General features: G+C 43.4%; 1 protein-coding gene across 1 annotated transcript in view; it reads left to right on the plus strand.

The window, feature by feature from the left end:
- The first annotated feature begins 547 nt into the window (after nucleotides 1-547).
- Nucleotides 548-13,806, plus strand: part of zmym2 (zinc finger, MYM-type 2) — a 41,392-nt gene continuing 28,133 nt past the window's right edge. Inside the window, exons 1-6 of the mRNA XM_030080428.1 lie at nucleotides 548-603; nucleotides 7,539-8,249; nucleotides 8,989-9,157; nucleotides 10,848-11,002; nucleotides 12,392-12,540; nucleotides 13,611-13,773. Of these exons, the coding sequence (XP_029936288.1) occupies nucleotides 7,554-8,249; nucleotides 8,989-9,157; nucleotides 10,848-11,002; nucleotides 12,392-12,540; nucleotides 13,611-13,773 (1,332 nt within the window). The 5' untranslated portion in view covers nucleotides 548-603; nucleotides 7,539-7,553. The remainder of the gene's footprint in view (nucleotides 604-7,538; nucleotides 8,250-8,988; nucleotides 9,158-10,847; nucleotides 11,003-12,391; nucleotides 12,541-13,610; nucleotides 13,774-13,806) is intronic.

The raw sequence follows: 13,806 nt of genomic DNA on the forward strand, positions 1-13,806 counted from the left end.
TAGACTGTGATAGCAGGAAATAATGGGACAAACAATTTAAAATATGAACCTACAGATGGGTGAAAATTTTTAAGGAAAAAACATCAACTGCCTCAGTAAAGTTGTACTAAGGTTGTAATCCAAAACAATCTGTTGTTGCTCCAGAGATTACCAGGTAATGTGATACGTGTTAGACCAATCTGAAATTGATTTTGAGGTAGTTTCCCATGTGAGTGTTCAAAATGGCCACTATGTAAATAAGGTCAGCAGTGCAACCAGACAGCGCAACCAACAGAGCAGACAGGATGTTACTGTCCAACCAAGAGTACATCATCCACAGCATCAAAGCTGTTGGTGTTGCAGTGACCGAGCCACAGAAATCAAAGCACATCTATTTGATAACATCATGTGTTTCTCAGCCAGTGTTGCTGAAGCTGTGGGCCTCCAGCATTGCCTACAGAGGGCGTGTCGCGTCACGTTACGTGACACCCACCGGAGGGTGATTTGTCTTGCAAATATACAATCTTTGGACCAAGTGGAAGGGTCTACGTTAGTGCGCACGCGCTCCCCGGGATTAATGTCAAGGCACAAAAGTGGCGCTTCACCGTTTCAAGCTCTACTCCGGTAAGCGAATTTCATAGACATTTCTTTATATTTCCAATTTTACGCCTAATTAGTCAAAGTTTCACCAACTTGTGCGGGGCGGCAGGCGGATGTCCAACCCCCCTTGTGAGTGTCCTGGTGTGGCGAGGAGACACGTTAGGGGGACCAATTAACAGTTAATTTTATGAGATTTTCCCCTTCTCTGTGTGCTGTGGCTACTACCGCCTCTAGTCTCCAGTATTGTTCAGTTGGCTCTCTAATGGCGGACGGCAGGCAGTGCTGTTTTCCGCTGGGGGAGGAGGGGGGCAAATCATAGCTGGTTGTGAAAATACTGGGTTCAAATCCGGCTTTGGGCCGCGATGGGAGCCCGGGTAGCTCATGTAATTAAACACAATACGTGGTTTCCTTTGAGCCTTGTTTACCACTACATGACACAAATGAGGCAGTTCATGTGATATGTACGCTAGGGCGCCCCCTGTGGTAGCCACGTATATTTGCCACTGATTGCACCAGGGTGGTCTCTGTGTAGGGTAACTTTCCAATTAAACCCCCAACGTCACAGGTATCATAAAAATCAGGGTTTTTATTCGGATTCCGGGACTGTTTTGGTGGCACTGGCGTGTGTGAGATTAGAAAAAGATGCAATTTGAAACTGCATGAAGGGGGGGCTGACAGTGGAGTAAAACACGTTGCGAGTCGTTGGGAATTGTTTTTGAGACTGAGATTGCACGTCCCGTGCGTCATTTCGGCGTTAGTAGCCGCTATCCCCACGAATATGACGCGAATAACTTGCGATTATTTTTGTAATGTTTAACAATGGCGCAGTCTGTGTCTGCTCTCCTCCCCTCGATCCGCCGCTAATCCAATGGCTGTGTGCGCCAGGAAGGACAGGGGTGGGAACGGAACGGAACGGAACACCCTGAACCACGTTTCTGGTTCCCAAGTTGGCTCTCCAAAAGCCAACCTATCCCCTCCTCTAGCCGGGTAAATACGGGGGCTGTGCAGCTCAGGTAGTGCTGGTTGTGAATCGGTACTCTTCTTGATCAGTGGAAAGTTTTGGACCTGCTCCCCATAGCCAAGTTTGCTGTATATTCCTATTAAGAAAAGAGGAACTGCTCGGATCAGGTTGGGTGACATCGGTTTATCCGGGTGCCTGGACCGGATGGTGGAGCTGTGGTCTTCGCCTTGGAGCGGAGCTTCTACCCGGTTTTATAATCAAGGGCACGGCCGCGGGGAGTTTAGTGGCCCCCGAAACGTGGTATCCAGGCTTTCAATTTGTTCTGAGCCACTAGCAGCCAGAGGAAAAGTCACCAGCTGTGTGGAGTGGAGAATAGGCAACATATAGTTTGCATTCGCTGCCAGGTAACCGGAATGGACCATATTTCAGCACATCAGCTGGCTTGAGAATGATCTGGTGGCTGCGCATTAGGCATCACTTATCAGTGACATAAGCCTTATATAACATTAATTACATTTGATGTGGATATGTTATTATTATTTAGGCGGAGGCTATGATTTTGCGCATGTGTCCACCTTGTGACCTGCTGGAAAATGATGTCGATTTGGCTTCTTGCGCAAATTGATAGGAGTGCTGGAAAGGTAGAAGAGCACCTATGATGATGATGATGATGATGATGATGATGTGGCTGGGGTTGGTGGGGCTACCATTTAACCGCTTGTCTGCCGAGTATTGCATGGAGGCAACAAGCAGCCCGGTTCTCCTCCTGGTGTGGCATTGAAAGGAAGGTTGCATGTCAAAGCTCATTTGCTGGACCCCCCATTTCCCTCTCATCCACGTGAATGCAGGCTGGCTCATAGCTCTGCATTGCAGTCTGAACTGAGTCTAGACCAGGCTATTTTTTCCCTCTCGGAGCATCAGTGACTTGCTTTGCACAAATTCCCTTTGTGACTATAATTCCAGACAAAAAACAGTGATGCATTTTCTTTGCAAGTCAGTCTGGCTTTGAGGAAGGGGTTGCACATTGGGTGGGTTTACCTTTGGATGCCCCCTCAATATTTTGACACCATTCAGCCACACTATCCAGCAGTGATATGTTGCATCAACACACAGTCTCTACAGACATAAGGGTGTGGGATATTTCATGAAAAAAATCACACACACAGCCCTAGATTAGGTTATGTTAGCGAAGTGGGAAAGAGTGAAATCCTGGACTGTTTCTGAACAGTCAGGAACAGCTTAATGATCTTGAACGTTTTGGATGGTGTTTCCTGTCACATGGTCACTGTGCAGAGTCTTCCTCCTCTAGCTTTAGTGCCGTGCTTGACAGTCTAACTTTAAAGTCCAATCTGACAGTCTGTGCACATTCTGTACAATAGCAGCCTAACTGTATGTGCAGAGGTAACTGTAACAGAGTATTTTTACTCAGCTACATGGTTAAAACATTGCATTTAGAGGATCTTTTACATGGCATTTGGTGAGAGTTCCGCTCCCCTGCATCTCAGGGCAAAATTTAATTTATTGCTGTTCTGAAAGAATCTGCACTTAGAAGGAAAAAGGGCAAGCATACAAAAAGTACTTTGACAACTACGCCTGTGCCTTATTGAATGAAAAATAACAGCTACTCGTACTGACTAAAAGCTAGTTCATTCTTAAAAAATGTTTTTAATACTTTTATTGCTGATCATTCTGGAGTAAGTTCACTTTAATAAATTCAGTAGTGTGTTAGAGCACATTTGAACTAGGCCCTCATCATTTTAGTTTTTTTTTTTGTTTTTTTTTTTCCTCAGTAGTGATGCAGTGTTTTCCTATGTTTAGCCAGAGTTGCATCATGATGGGATAAACAAGTGTGTTTAGAAAGTAAACAAACAAATAAAACAGTACAACCTGATATTATGATACTGCCCTACAATATAGTTCTGAGTCACATTTCTTTATTTTGCTACTGATTGTATGACTAAGGTGTGTATTGTTGCTGCTTATGCTGGATGTATTTTTAATATATATTTTGCCAAGTTGCTGTCTTTACATCATGAAGCCCACAGTGGAAATGGTTTACTATTTTAACATCTGCAGTGGTGCTGTTATATTTGCTTTTCAAAGATTCTGAATATTTTGATGTTTATTGCAAGAACATAAATTGAAGATCACTTACGAGTTTCTATTCAATTGTGGTGTTGAAAATGGAGGAAAAAGGCTCTTTGCAAGTCAGCATTATCAGGATTTCTGTCCGTGTGGGTAAATTTGATGGCTTCCGCTGTGGAATGTGCGGAGAAATCATGTGGCGCTGTCCTGATGCACGTGATGTTTTCATGTTGTTGTACACATCACCTCTTGTGCTAATTGCTGTGAGGAGTAATCTACATTCATAGGCAGGTAATAGCCTAGTGTGCAGCCATAATGTGAGGTGGATCCCTGCAAGGAAACTCCTCTGTCACATACAGAACAGCGCCCCCTGGGGTCCGTGGGGATGCAGTGTAGTGCTCAAGGGCACTCCAGCAGGGCGCTTGTTAACATAGGGTTTCAACCAGTGTCCTCTTGCTCTAACCACCACCCACAGGAATGAGTATCTATGGTCCATGTAACACTTTTCATATTGATATATAGATTAACATTTGGAAAATCCAAAAATTGGATCCAGAAAAATAAATTCTCAACTTTTAATCTGTCAAATACATAGCAAATTGGGACTGTTGGCCAGTTTTATAGTTGCCTGATTGTTGATGCAAGATTGGATAGCTGGTGTCCACAGTGCAATAATTTTCCATGGGGAAAAATGGAAAGCTTGCAGTATTGTAAACGTTCATTGTCATCATAAGTAAATGGAGAATTTATGGGGGATGTTTTTTCTGTTTTTGGAGAGGTGAAATATGTAGGCAGCTTGAATGCTGTTCCTCTTTAAGGCTTACCTGTTTCCTCCCAGATGTGGCTGTAGCGCTCTGATTGCCATTGGATACATCCATTGGAGCCAAAATGGATGCCGCGATGATGCCGAGGCAGTGACCTCGCAGCCTCTGTAGGCTCTGCTCTGTCACAACACTAAGGCCATTCAGTTGCATTCAGGCTTTTCCCATTCAGGGTGACTGTCGGGCTGAAGAACACACCAGCTACATGGATCGTTGTCTGCCTGTGGGTGTGTGTTTCCCTGCTGCAGCTTTCAGCGGTAATGTGATGTGTGGCTTACCACCATCCTCACTGCCATGCAACGTTAAAAGGAGCATGATCATTTTGACAGAAATGGCTAAACATCCGTTTTGTGGAGAGCGCAGATGATCCTGAAATTGCTTTTTAGAATGTCTTGGCATCATATCAGCCTCCCCTTTTTGTTGATTTTCTCTAGATATTTTAGAAAATCACTTCTGGAGAGACATCAGTATTTCATTTTCCATATTTAGTGCAATATTTCACGCAAAAAAGTCATTTATTCTGAATCTGCGAGAATGATATTTCAACCATTTCACACTTGCGTTCAAGTCAACTCAACTCAACAGCACCCAGATGTAGAACACAGAACAAGTCCCTGTGGTGGCGGGGCTTATCGTCACTATGGCAACCAAAGGTGTAGCTTCACCGGTTGCCAATGGCAACAAGGAAAAAGCTGTTGGTAGAGCTACTTGTAGGGTGAGGGAAAGAGGGGGGTGGGGGCGAGGGGTGGGTATGGGGGGATGAGAGAAAGCAGGTGAGAGGATGAGGAACGGAGCACCGGACTGCTGGGAAAAAGGTGCAGAGACCAGAAAGGGGAGGGAAGGAAGAGTAGGACGACAGGAAGGTATGTGTGTGTGTGTGTGTGTGTGTGTGTGTGTGTGTGTGTGTGTGTGTGTGTGTGTGTGTGTGCGCGCGTGTGTGTGCAGGGGGGGTGGAGCAACGTTGCCCCCGTTGCTGGGCAGGCACGTTGCAGCTCTGACTACATTCAGCCATGGAAGCATCCATTCTACTGTTGCATTTATTTAGTCGTACGCTGTAGAGTTTTAAAGAGGGTTTCCTATGTTGAATGCAACCAGAAACGCTGGAGTTGGCAGTGCATGCTGCCTCCCCAAAACAACAACAACAACAATAGTAATAATGATAATTTCAGCTGTATGTTGTGTTTCAGGGCTGGGCGATAATTCTGTGTTATCATTTATGTTCTTTATGTAGAGTCATATTGTGATGATGATGATGATGATTTTGGGATATTGTGATATTGTGACAGACAGTACTGCTGTTGAAACTGATAACCCACACATTTTACTGAATATCTCGTTAACACTTTGACTTACAAGGCATTAAGAAATATTTAAAACATTATCATTCCTACTGTTATAAATGTTCATTAACTAGTTACTAGTTATATAACCATAATCATTATCTATAGGTGTTAAATGTGTGTAAATATTATCTGAATACATTTTACTATCTCTAACTCTAACCCTTAATCAAACCCAGTTTAATTTAATAGTTATATTTTCTTATAACCATATTTATAACCATTGATATAGGAATAATAATCTGTTCAATATTTAGGAATAGAGTTTCAGAGTTTTGTTTGGCATTACACCTACAACACACAGTTAGCATCCAGCCAGCATCTAACGCTCAGACAGCAACGCTACTGTCCTACATAACAGCTGGAGGAGGTGGGGGGGTTGGAATAATATCACATTTTTCAAAATGGGTGAACCATCCTTTTTAAGGGCTTAATTCTGATTGGTTGAAACAGATCTACCTGAACAATGTGTGTATGAAAGTGTAGCCTTTAATTGGATCATGTTAGGCTGCATTCACACACACACTGTCTGTCCGCTGTCTGCCCGCTTGGTCTGTTCGCCGGCTGCATGATTGGCCAACTCAGCCTGACGTTGAGTTGTTTTGCAGCCCAAGTTAATTTCTGGCTCAACTTTTTTGCAGGACGCTGCTGTGTTTTTTTTTTTTTTTTTTCGCTCCCCCCCGTGGCATGCACTGCCGCACCCAGAATGCACTATGCCCAATAAAATGTTCCTTGCGTTTTTTGCTGCAATGCCTGATCCTGTCTGAATGTGGCCTTAGGGGGAGGGGGGCTCTTGAGGACTGGGTTGGAGACCACTGACGAACTGCAAGTTTAGTTTCCACAGTTAGGCTAAATGTTAAAAAAACAGTGATACAGAAGATTATATTTTAATTTCTTTTTAACTCCAATTGTTGTTGAAAATTGTCAAGATGTTAACATAAGTTGCCAGATTTGCTTAGAATAATTTTGCCCCTCAAATTAGGGATGAATAGTTGTTATTAATGACTGTGATCACAATATTTACCAGAATAATCAGAATCATCGTTTTTGCTATAATCATGCAGCACCACTTATCCATGCAACACTAACACACAGCAAACACGCCTTTCATTCTTTGTCTCTCCTGCTTATCTCCACTGTGTGGAACCAGTGTGACTGAGATTTGATGAGTTTTCCCCCCATGCAGGGTAGGGGGTTTCTGTTGTCCCTCTCTTCCACCTGCCCCTTTTCTAACACCCAGTCTGCATTCATCATCTCACATGTCTCTACCTTTCACTTGTTTGTTCACCACAGCAGTCACCTTGAATGTTTGCATGTACCTGAATGGCCTTAGTGTTGTGACATGGCCAGCAGAGGTTGCCAGGTCACTACCTCAGCAGGACCACAGCATCCATTTTAGCTCCAATCATGAGCGCAGCATCCCAAACCAAAGTGTTACTAGCCATATCTGAGAGGAAACGGGCCGAAGTCTGCAGTGGAAGGCTCAGATCTGGGACACACAAGGTTGAAAATAAGATTTTTTTTAAATAAATGTGCAAAAGCAGCCGCTGCTAACGATGATGCAGAAAGAGTGGAAGCAGTAAGCATGGTAATGAAGCACCACCAGGAGTGAGGAGGTTGTGTGGAAGGCGAGGTTTGCCCCTGGGGATTGCTGAGCTACCTGCAGAGCTGTCAAACATCATAAAACCAGTCGTTGGTTTCTTCTGGCGCTGACTTCACCTAATTGTCTCTCTTTTTTGTTTGTGTTGCCAGGTGGTTGCCGTAGCGATGGATGGGGAGTCAGAACCCAGGCCTGCTGTAGCAGATGAGGAGGGGGAGCGGGTGGAGCCCATGGACGCTACTTCCTCCCCCCAGCAACAGACCACGACCCCCTCAGAGGAGGCCGAGGTGGCAGCTTCCCCTGCGCCAGGGGATGGAGCTGCTAAGGAGGGCGGCACAGAGGATAATGACGACGATGTAGTTTTGGTAGGCGAGGAGGCCCCCCAGCCTGCTACTGCATCCCCGCCCCAAGACACGCCCAGCACAGACTGCAGCGAGCCAGCTGCTGCTGCTGTGGCAACTGTTTCCGCATCCACGGCAACGGAGCCCTCCAACACGCCCAGTCCCCCTGCCACCGCTCCCTCCACGGTGGCAGCACCCTCTGTAGCTCCAACCACAGCCACAGAGCCCATTGTCATTGATGACGAGGAGGACTCTGAACACAAAGACACCTCTTCTTCCTCCTCAGCAGCGCCCCCTGGAGGCGGGTCCTCTTCCCATTCACCAGGTGTCCTCAGTAGCACAGAACCAGATTCAGAGATCAGGATTGCTAGCGTCACCACACTGGGGACTAATAGCCAGAAAGGAAGCTCTTCTGTTTCCACGGTAAACGCCCAGCCTATCACAATGGAGGTTCAGGCAGACATGAACCTGATGATCACCTCAGTGACGTCACTGCAGGGCGGGGCTACGGCCATCATGGAGGTGAGAATCAGTGTGTGTTCATTTAGCCATGGAAGCCCACTCCCACAGCTAAATACAATGAAAACGTATTATGAAACAACAGTGCAGGCTTTCTGTAGTCACTACAATCCTGTCATGGAATTTGAAAATGTGTTTTCCAGGCCTGGAAATGTTTTGGAAAATGATTAAATATCCCTAAAGTGTTGAAAAAGTCATTTTTAACAATATTGTAGTCTTGTAGGTTGGGCCAGAACCTGAGAAAGACAACAGTTGTCATTGCGTCATTGTAGGAAACCAATCACAGTCAAGAGTCATGGTGGTTGCTATGAGATCTGTTTAATTTGTTTTGTGATTCCTCCTGCTAGTTGTAAACATTGTCTTAAACATCACACCACAGAAATACAGTCATGGAAATCTGGTACGTGGCTAAGGTTTGGAATTTAGTTGGCAAAGAAGTGTAGAAACCCTTACAGTGACCACTGCAGTAACAGCATTTATTGTCACTATATCGTGATCTAAACTGATTCTATTGAAAGCCATTCCCAAAGGAACTTATTGGGCATGGAGTGAACCTGGATCTTAAAAACAAACATAACACCACACTGCACATCTAGAAAAAACTGCAAACACCTGTAAACACTGGTGAAAGCAGCACTTCTCTCTGCTATAGCAACATTTGTTCCTGCGATTGTTTGTCACTGTAGGTCTGTGTTTCATCTTTGTGCAGTAAAACTTAATGTAAACTACCTTGCCTGTCCAGGCAGGCGAGGGCCAGGCTGAGGAGAATGGTCTGCAGATCAGCGGTGCGTTCAGCCTGAGTTCGGACACCTCAGCCGGTCGACCGACAGCCTCTTTCAATCCTGGGCGGGGCTCTGGCCCTGCAGGACAGCCTGTACAGAACGGAGACACAGGGACACACAACAGAGCTGGTAACGGATTCTTCAGTCTGACATGGACAAATGTTTTCTGTTGGCTAGCTCATACTCGCATGCACATTGCGCACATAGTACTATATGTTTTCTGTGGTCGTGGGTAGCTCCTTCAGTAGAGTATGTGGTGAGCTATAGCACCACTACGGTCCCACATAGCAGCCAGGAGGGAAGTGAAGTGATAGCAAATTTTTCATTTTAGCCAGACTTAATATGTCAAAGCTGTACAATATTTTAAAGCTGCACAAGGCGACTTTGCACATTGCTTTCCCCAAATGGCAGTGAAATGTAACTGTTTCAAAATATAGGATTTTGTCTTGGATCCTCGGTCCAAAATTAACTTTTCAGCTTATCTGCCAGTGTCAGATTAACTGAGAAAATTTACCGTCCAAAAATATTTTTTACTGGCCATAAAACTGCATCATGTATTTAGGCGTAGTGATGTCACGAGAACTCATATTTTGGTACCAAGTCGATGCCAGTAATCCAAAAATACGACGGTACCTGTTTTTCTACGGCACTGTAGGTTCTAGATGTATGGTATAGCCTTCAGTGGGCTGTAACATATTCTTCCGGAACTGACAAGGGCAGTATACTTACGATTTATGCTTGTTAATGTGTGTGCTGAAGAAGAATGCGTACCAACAGGCAGAAAAAACAAATGTGAAAGATGGCTCCTCCAGGTGCAGCTGGAGTGGCAAAACCTAATATGCAAACGGTGCATAAGTACTGCAAATGGCAATACTTGTATACTAATACTATGTTCAACAGATATTAATAAAGAAGTGTGTGTTGAAGTAAATGGGATTTTAAAATTTTCTTTTATGTTTACTGTGGTATTGAAACAGGTATTGAGAATCGTGGAAATTCACTGTTTATTGGTATCAACTACTGAATTTCTATTATTGTGACAACTCCATTTGAGGCAGGACGATTAATCGATTAATTTGAATTTATGTTTTAAAACACTGCAAAAAATGGCTGCCCCTGAGCACTCTATAAAACAAAACCCAATTGACTCATGTAAACAGAATGTATGCCCAAAAAGCATGCGCTACTCACAGACTACTTCTCAAAGCCTAGGCTGCAGCTGCTGCGTCATCAAAGACTGTTCTGTCTAGAAGGATCCTTAAAATCCAGCCGAGACATGCAGCCTTCATCCAGTGGTTTTCCAAGGCCTATATGTTTTGAGACTATATAAAATAACAACATGGAGGCTCCATGTGCTGAACCGGGACAGGAAAAACTTTTACTTCATCAAATATAATCAATAGTAGTGCACATCACTCCCACAACTTCCTTTGGCATTCCACAGTAAAAGCCCTGAACATATGCACTGCATGATTATCAAGTAGAAGGGACTTATTTCACATCATTTCACCAAAAGACAGTTAGTGAAATAGCTTAGTATTATGTATTTATGTATATGTACAAAAATGCATGCAGTAACACCTGCATGCATTTTTGTACATATACATAAAGACTAGTTAATAGTTTTTCATTGTTTTTGTTATTTTATTAAGGAAAACTCATACGAATTATCTGTTAGTCTTTTTAGTTTAGTGAAATACAAGAAAAGTGAGTGAAAACATGAAGAGTTTGGGAAAAAAAATCAAGATTTTCTGTTTTGTTTTGTTTTTTTGTTTTTTAGGGAGAAAATGAATGGTTTACGTTCTGTCTTTCTCTCCAGACTCATGGATCTCGCAGTCAGCTTCATTCCCCCGCAACCAGAAGCAGACAGGTGTGGACTCTCTGTCTCCTGCCACCTCGCTTCCCAAACCCCCAGGCCAGTCTTCCTCCTCTTCTTCCTCCTCAGGCTCCCAACCACAGCCCAGGACAGTTAAGGTGAGCTGCTGTGTTCATCCTGTGTTGTTCTGTAGGTGAGCTGCATGAGCAACTTCCAGGGTTATGGGTTCAATTCCCTGTCTGTTGATGGCCTTTTGTGACAATTCTGTTTGTTAAAGGACCATACCAGTGATTTTTAATGTTTTGGCCATTTACCACAATTTCTGCACACTTTACATTGCAACAAATCATTTTGCAAATCTTGCGGGGGTACCAAAGAATTCACAACATATAATCAAAATCCCTCGATTTTCCAATGAGATTTGAATTGAACCGGGGACCAGGGATTATTTTTCTGGTGGAGGGATCTCACTTCACCCAATTTCAAGTCATCAAAACACAACAGTGCTGCTGCTTCTAGGAAAACTAATACGGACGACTTTATTACGGTGATGGAAAACTGGTGTGAAGAAAGTTTGAAGTTTGTGAAAGTTGGAAACCAAGGCTGGAGAAAAGGTGGAAAAATGATATGGGAGTTCTAAAATATGTGATTTGCATACATTTTGTGCACATTTGGCTAAACACGCAGCTGACGGAAAGAAATGCCTTAATATTGTTGCAAAAAAAAATAAAATAAAATAAACAAAAAAAAAAAAAAACAGTGTTCAGAATCTTTTGCTTATTTGGCTGCTCATTAGCTGTGGCTGTCTCATTTCACACCTGTGGGGAAACAATAAAATTCTGTTCTACTCCAGAAGAGTCCAGAGAGCTGTGTGTATATTTCCACAACCATTGGACAGATAAGAGGGAACCATATCATTGAAGCTGCTGCTTAGAGACTTTTATTCAGTTTCTTTACCAAATCTGACAAGGCATTTAAAGTGGCTTTTTGTTTAACTTTCCATCTAAAATGTACTGTTAACAAGTTTGATGGTGCTTGTAACTCATGCTTACAAAGAGAGAGCCAAACACTGCCATTTTACTGTCTTACTGTCTTATCTGTTGTTACGTTTAGTGTGTTTCTTGAGCAAAATCAGCATTTCTTCAGCCACAGGTACCAACATAAATTGTGCTATGGTTATATGAATGGTAGCTTCATTCATGACATAGGCCTACATAACTGTATGTTCTGATAACAGAGTTGGGAAATTACCTCTAGGCATTGACCAAATGCTTATAAATCATGGCAGTTAAAGCTATGTTTAAGGTTTCCTGCATCTGCTCCCAGAACAAAACTGCACTTACTCTGGGTCTTCAGCTGGAAAAAAAAAGTTTTAAGGGGCCAATAATTATTATATTAAATACCCTTAATATATCTGCAGAGGATTGTGTAGAAGGAGATGAATAGTATCAATGTTTTTGCAGTTCCTTTTGGAAGCAGATAGAGGTCGTTCTAGATTACTCAGTACACCACTGGCAGTGTGTCATTGATTTGTCTCTTAATTCCAGGTGACCTGTGCCAACTGTAAGAAGCCTCTGAAAAAAGGCCAAACAGCCTACCAGCGTAAAGGATCCACACACCTCTTCTGCTCCACCACCTGCCTCTCTGCCTTCTCACACAAACCCGCCCCCAAGAAGAGCTGCACCATGTGCAAAAAGTAAGGCTGTGCCCTCAGTCCACTCTGTCCCAAACTGAAGGCGTGTTGTTGGATGCTACCGGACACACTTGAGTAGATGTTAGGATTGGGAAGGCGGTGATTGGGGTATATGCTTCACAAACTAGGACTTCCTCACAGTGTTTGAAAATGGCTTTTTTGTGTCAAATTATTTTCAAAAAGTTTTCGAAAAAGTTGTCCATCCACACCAAAATGCCCAAAACACTCTTATTCAATCATCTGAATCATCTGACAGTCATACATCGTACATCATGAAACTCTACATTTTCCCCATTTTCACTGTTACACTACAACGCAAAAGTGGCTTTTTCAAATTTATCCACTTGGGACAGCATTTTTGAACAGCTCTACTTTAGGTGCGTGAAGGAGAAATAAAGATGTTTTTTTAGATATCTGTGGACTTGGGAAACCAAAAAGCACCTCAGGGTTCTTTATTAGGAATGATAAATGGTCTCTTAAAGATCCCCTATGTGTAAGAGGTGTATGAACCCCATAAGGACAGGGATTTTCAAGGTATGTTTTAAAGGTTCCCTTTTTGTTACAGCTTGAATTATCCCTGTAGGTGCCTCTTAGACCTGTTACTTTGAGCATTGGTTTCATGCCATTACATTTCATTATTCATTGTTTGAATGTGCATGTCTCCCTGGGCTGTGCTTGGTTGTGTTTGTGAAATATGTTGCCTTGACATGCATTTAGACAGGCGCTTCCATGTAATCATGCATCGTTCACTCATGGAAAGATGAAAGAAAATTTTCCAAGCTGCACAAGTGCATACAAGTGTGTGTGTGTGTGTTTGTACGTGATGGGATCCCTGAAGCAGCAGGTGATTGCCAGCTGTTTGTAGTTTGTGCCCCAGGCGTCTTTGAATGGATGTGTTTGTGTGTGTCCAGTGATTCTAATTCATTGCTGTTCACATCCTGATCCACAGTGCTGATTATTTAAATATGAGGATACTTGGGAATGACAGGTCCCTGTTAATAACTGTGCTGCACATTTTCTAGCAGTGTGTCTTCTTTTAAGCAACTTTGGTTTTATGTGTGTGTTTTCTCCAGGGACATCACGACTATGAAGGGTACCATTGTGGCCCAGGTGGACTCAAGCGAGTCTTTCCAGGAGTTCTGTAGCACTGGCTGCCTGGGTGCATACGAGAACAAGCAGAACCCGCCTAAATCTGGCCTCAAAACCAAATGTACCGTCTGTGGCAAGCTCACTGAGGTCAGCCAGTCTGACACGCTTCACAACACAGAT

Source organism: Myripristis murdjan, chromosome 21 (genome assembly GCF_902150065.1).
Source record: "Myripristis murdjan chromosome 21, fMyrMur1.1, whole genome shotgun sequence".
In the NCBI taxonomy this organism is placed as follows: Eukaryota; Metazoa; Chordata; class Actinopteri; order Holocentriformes; family Holocentridae; genus Myripristis; species Myripristis murdjan.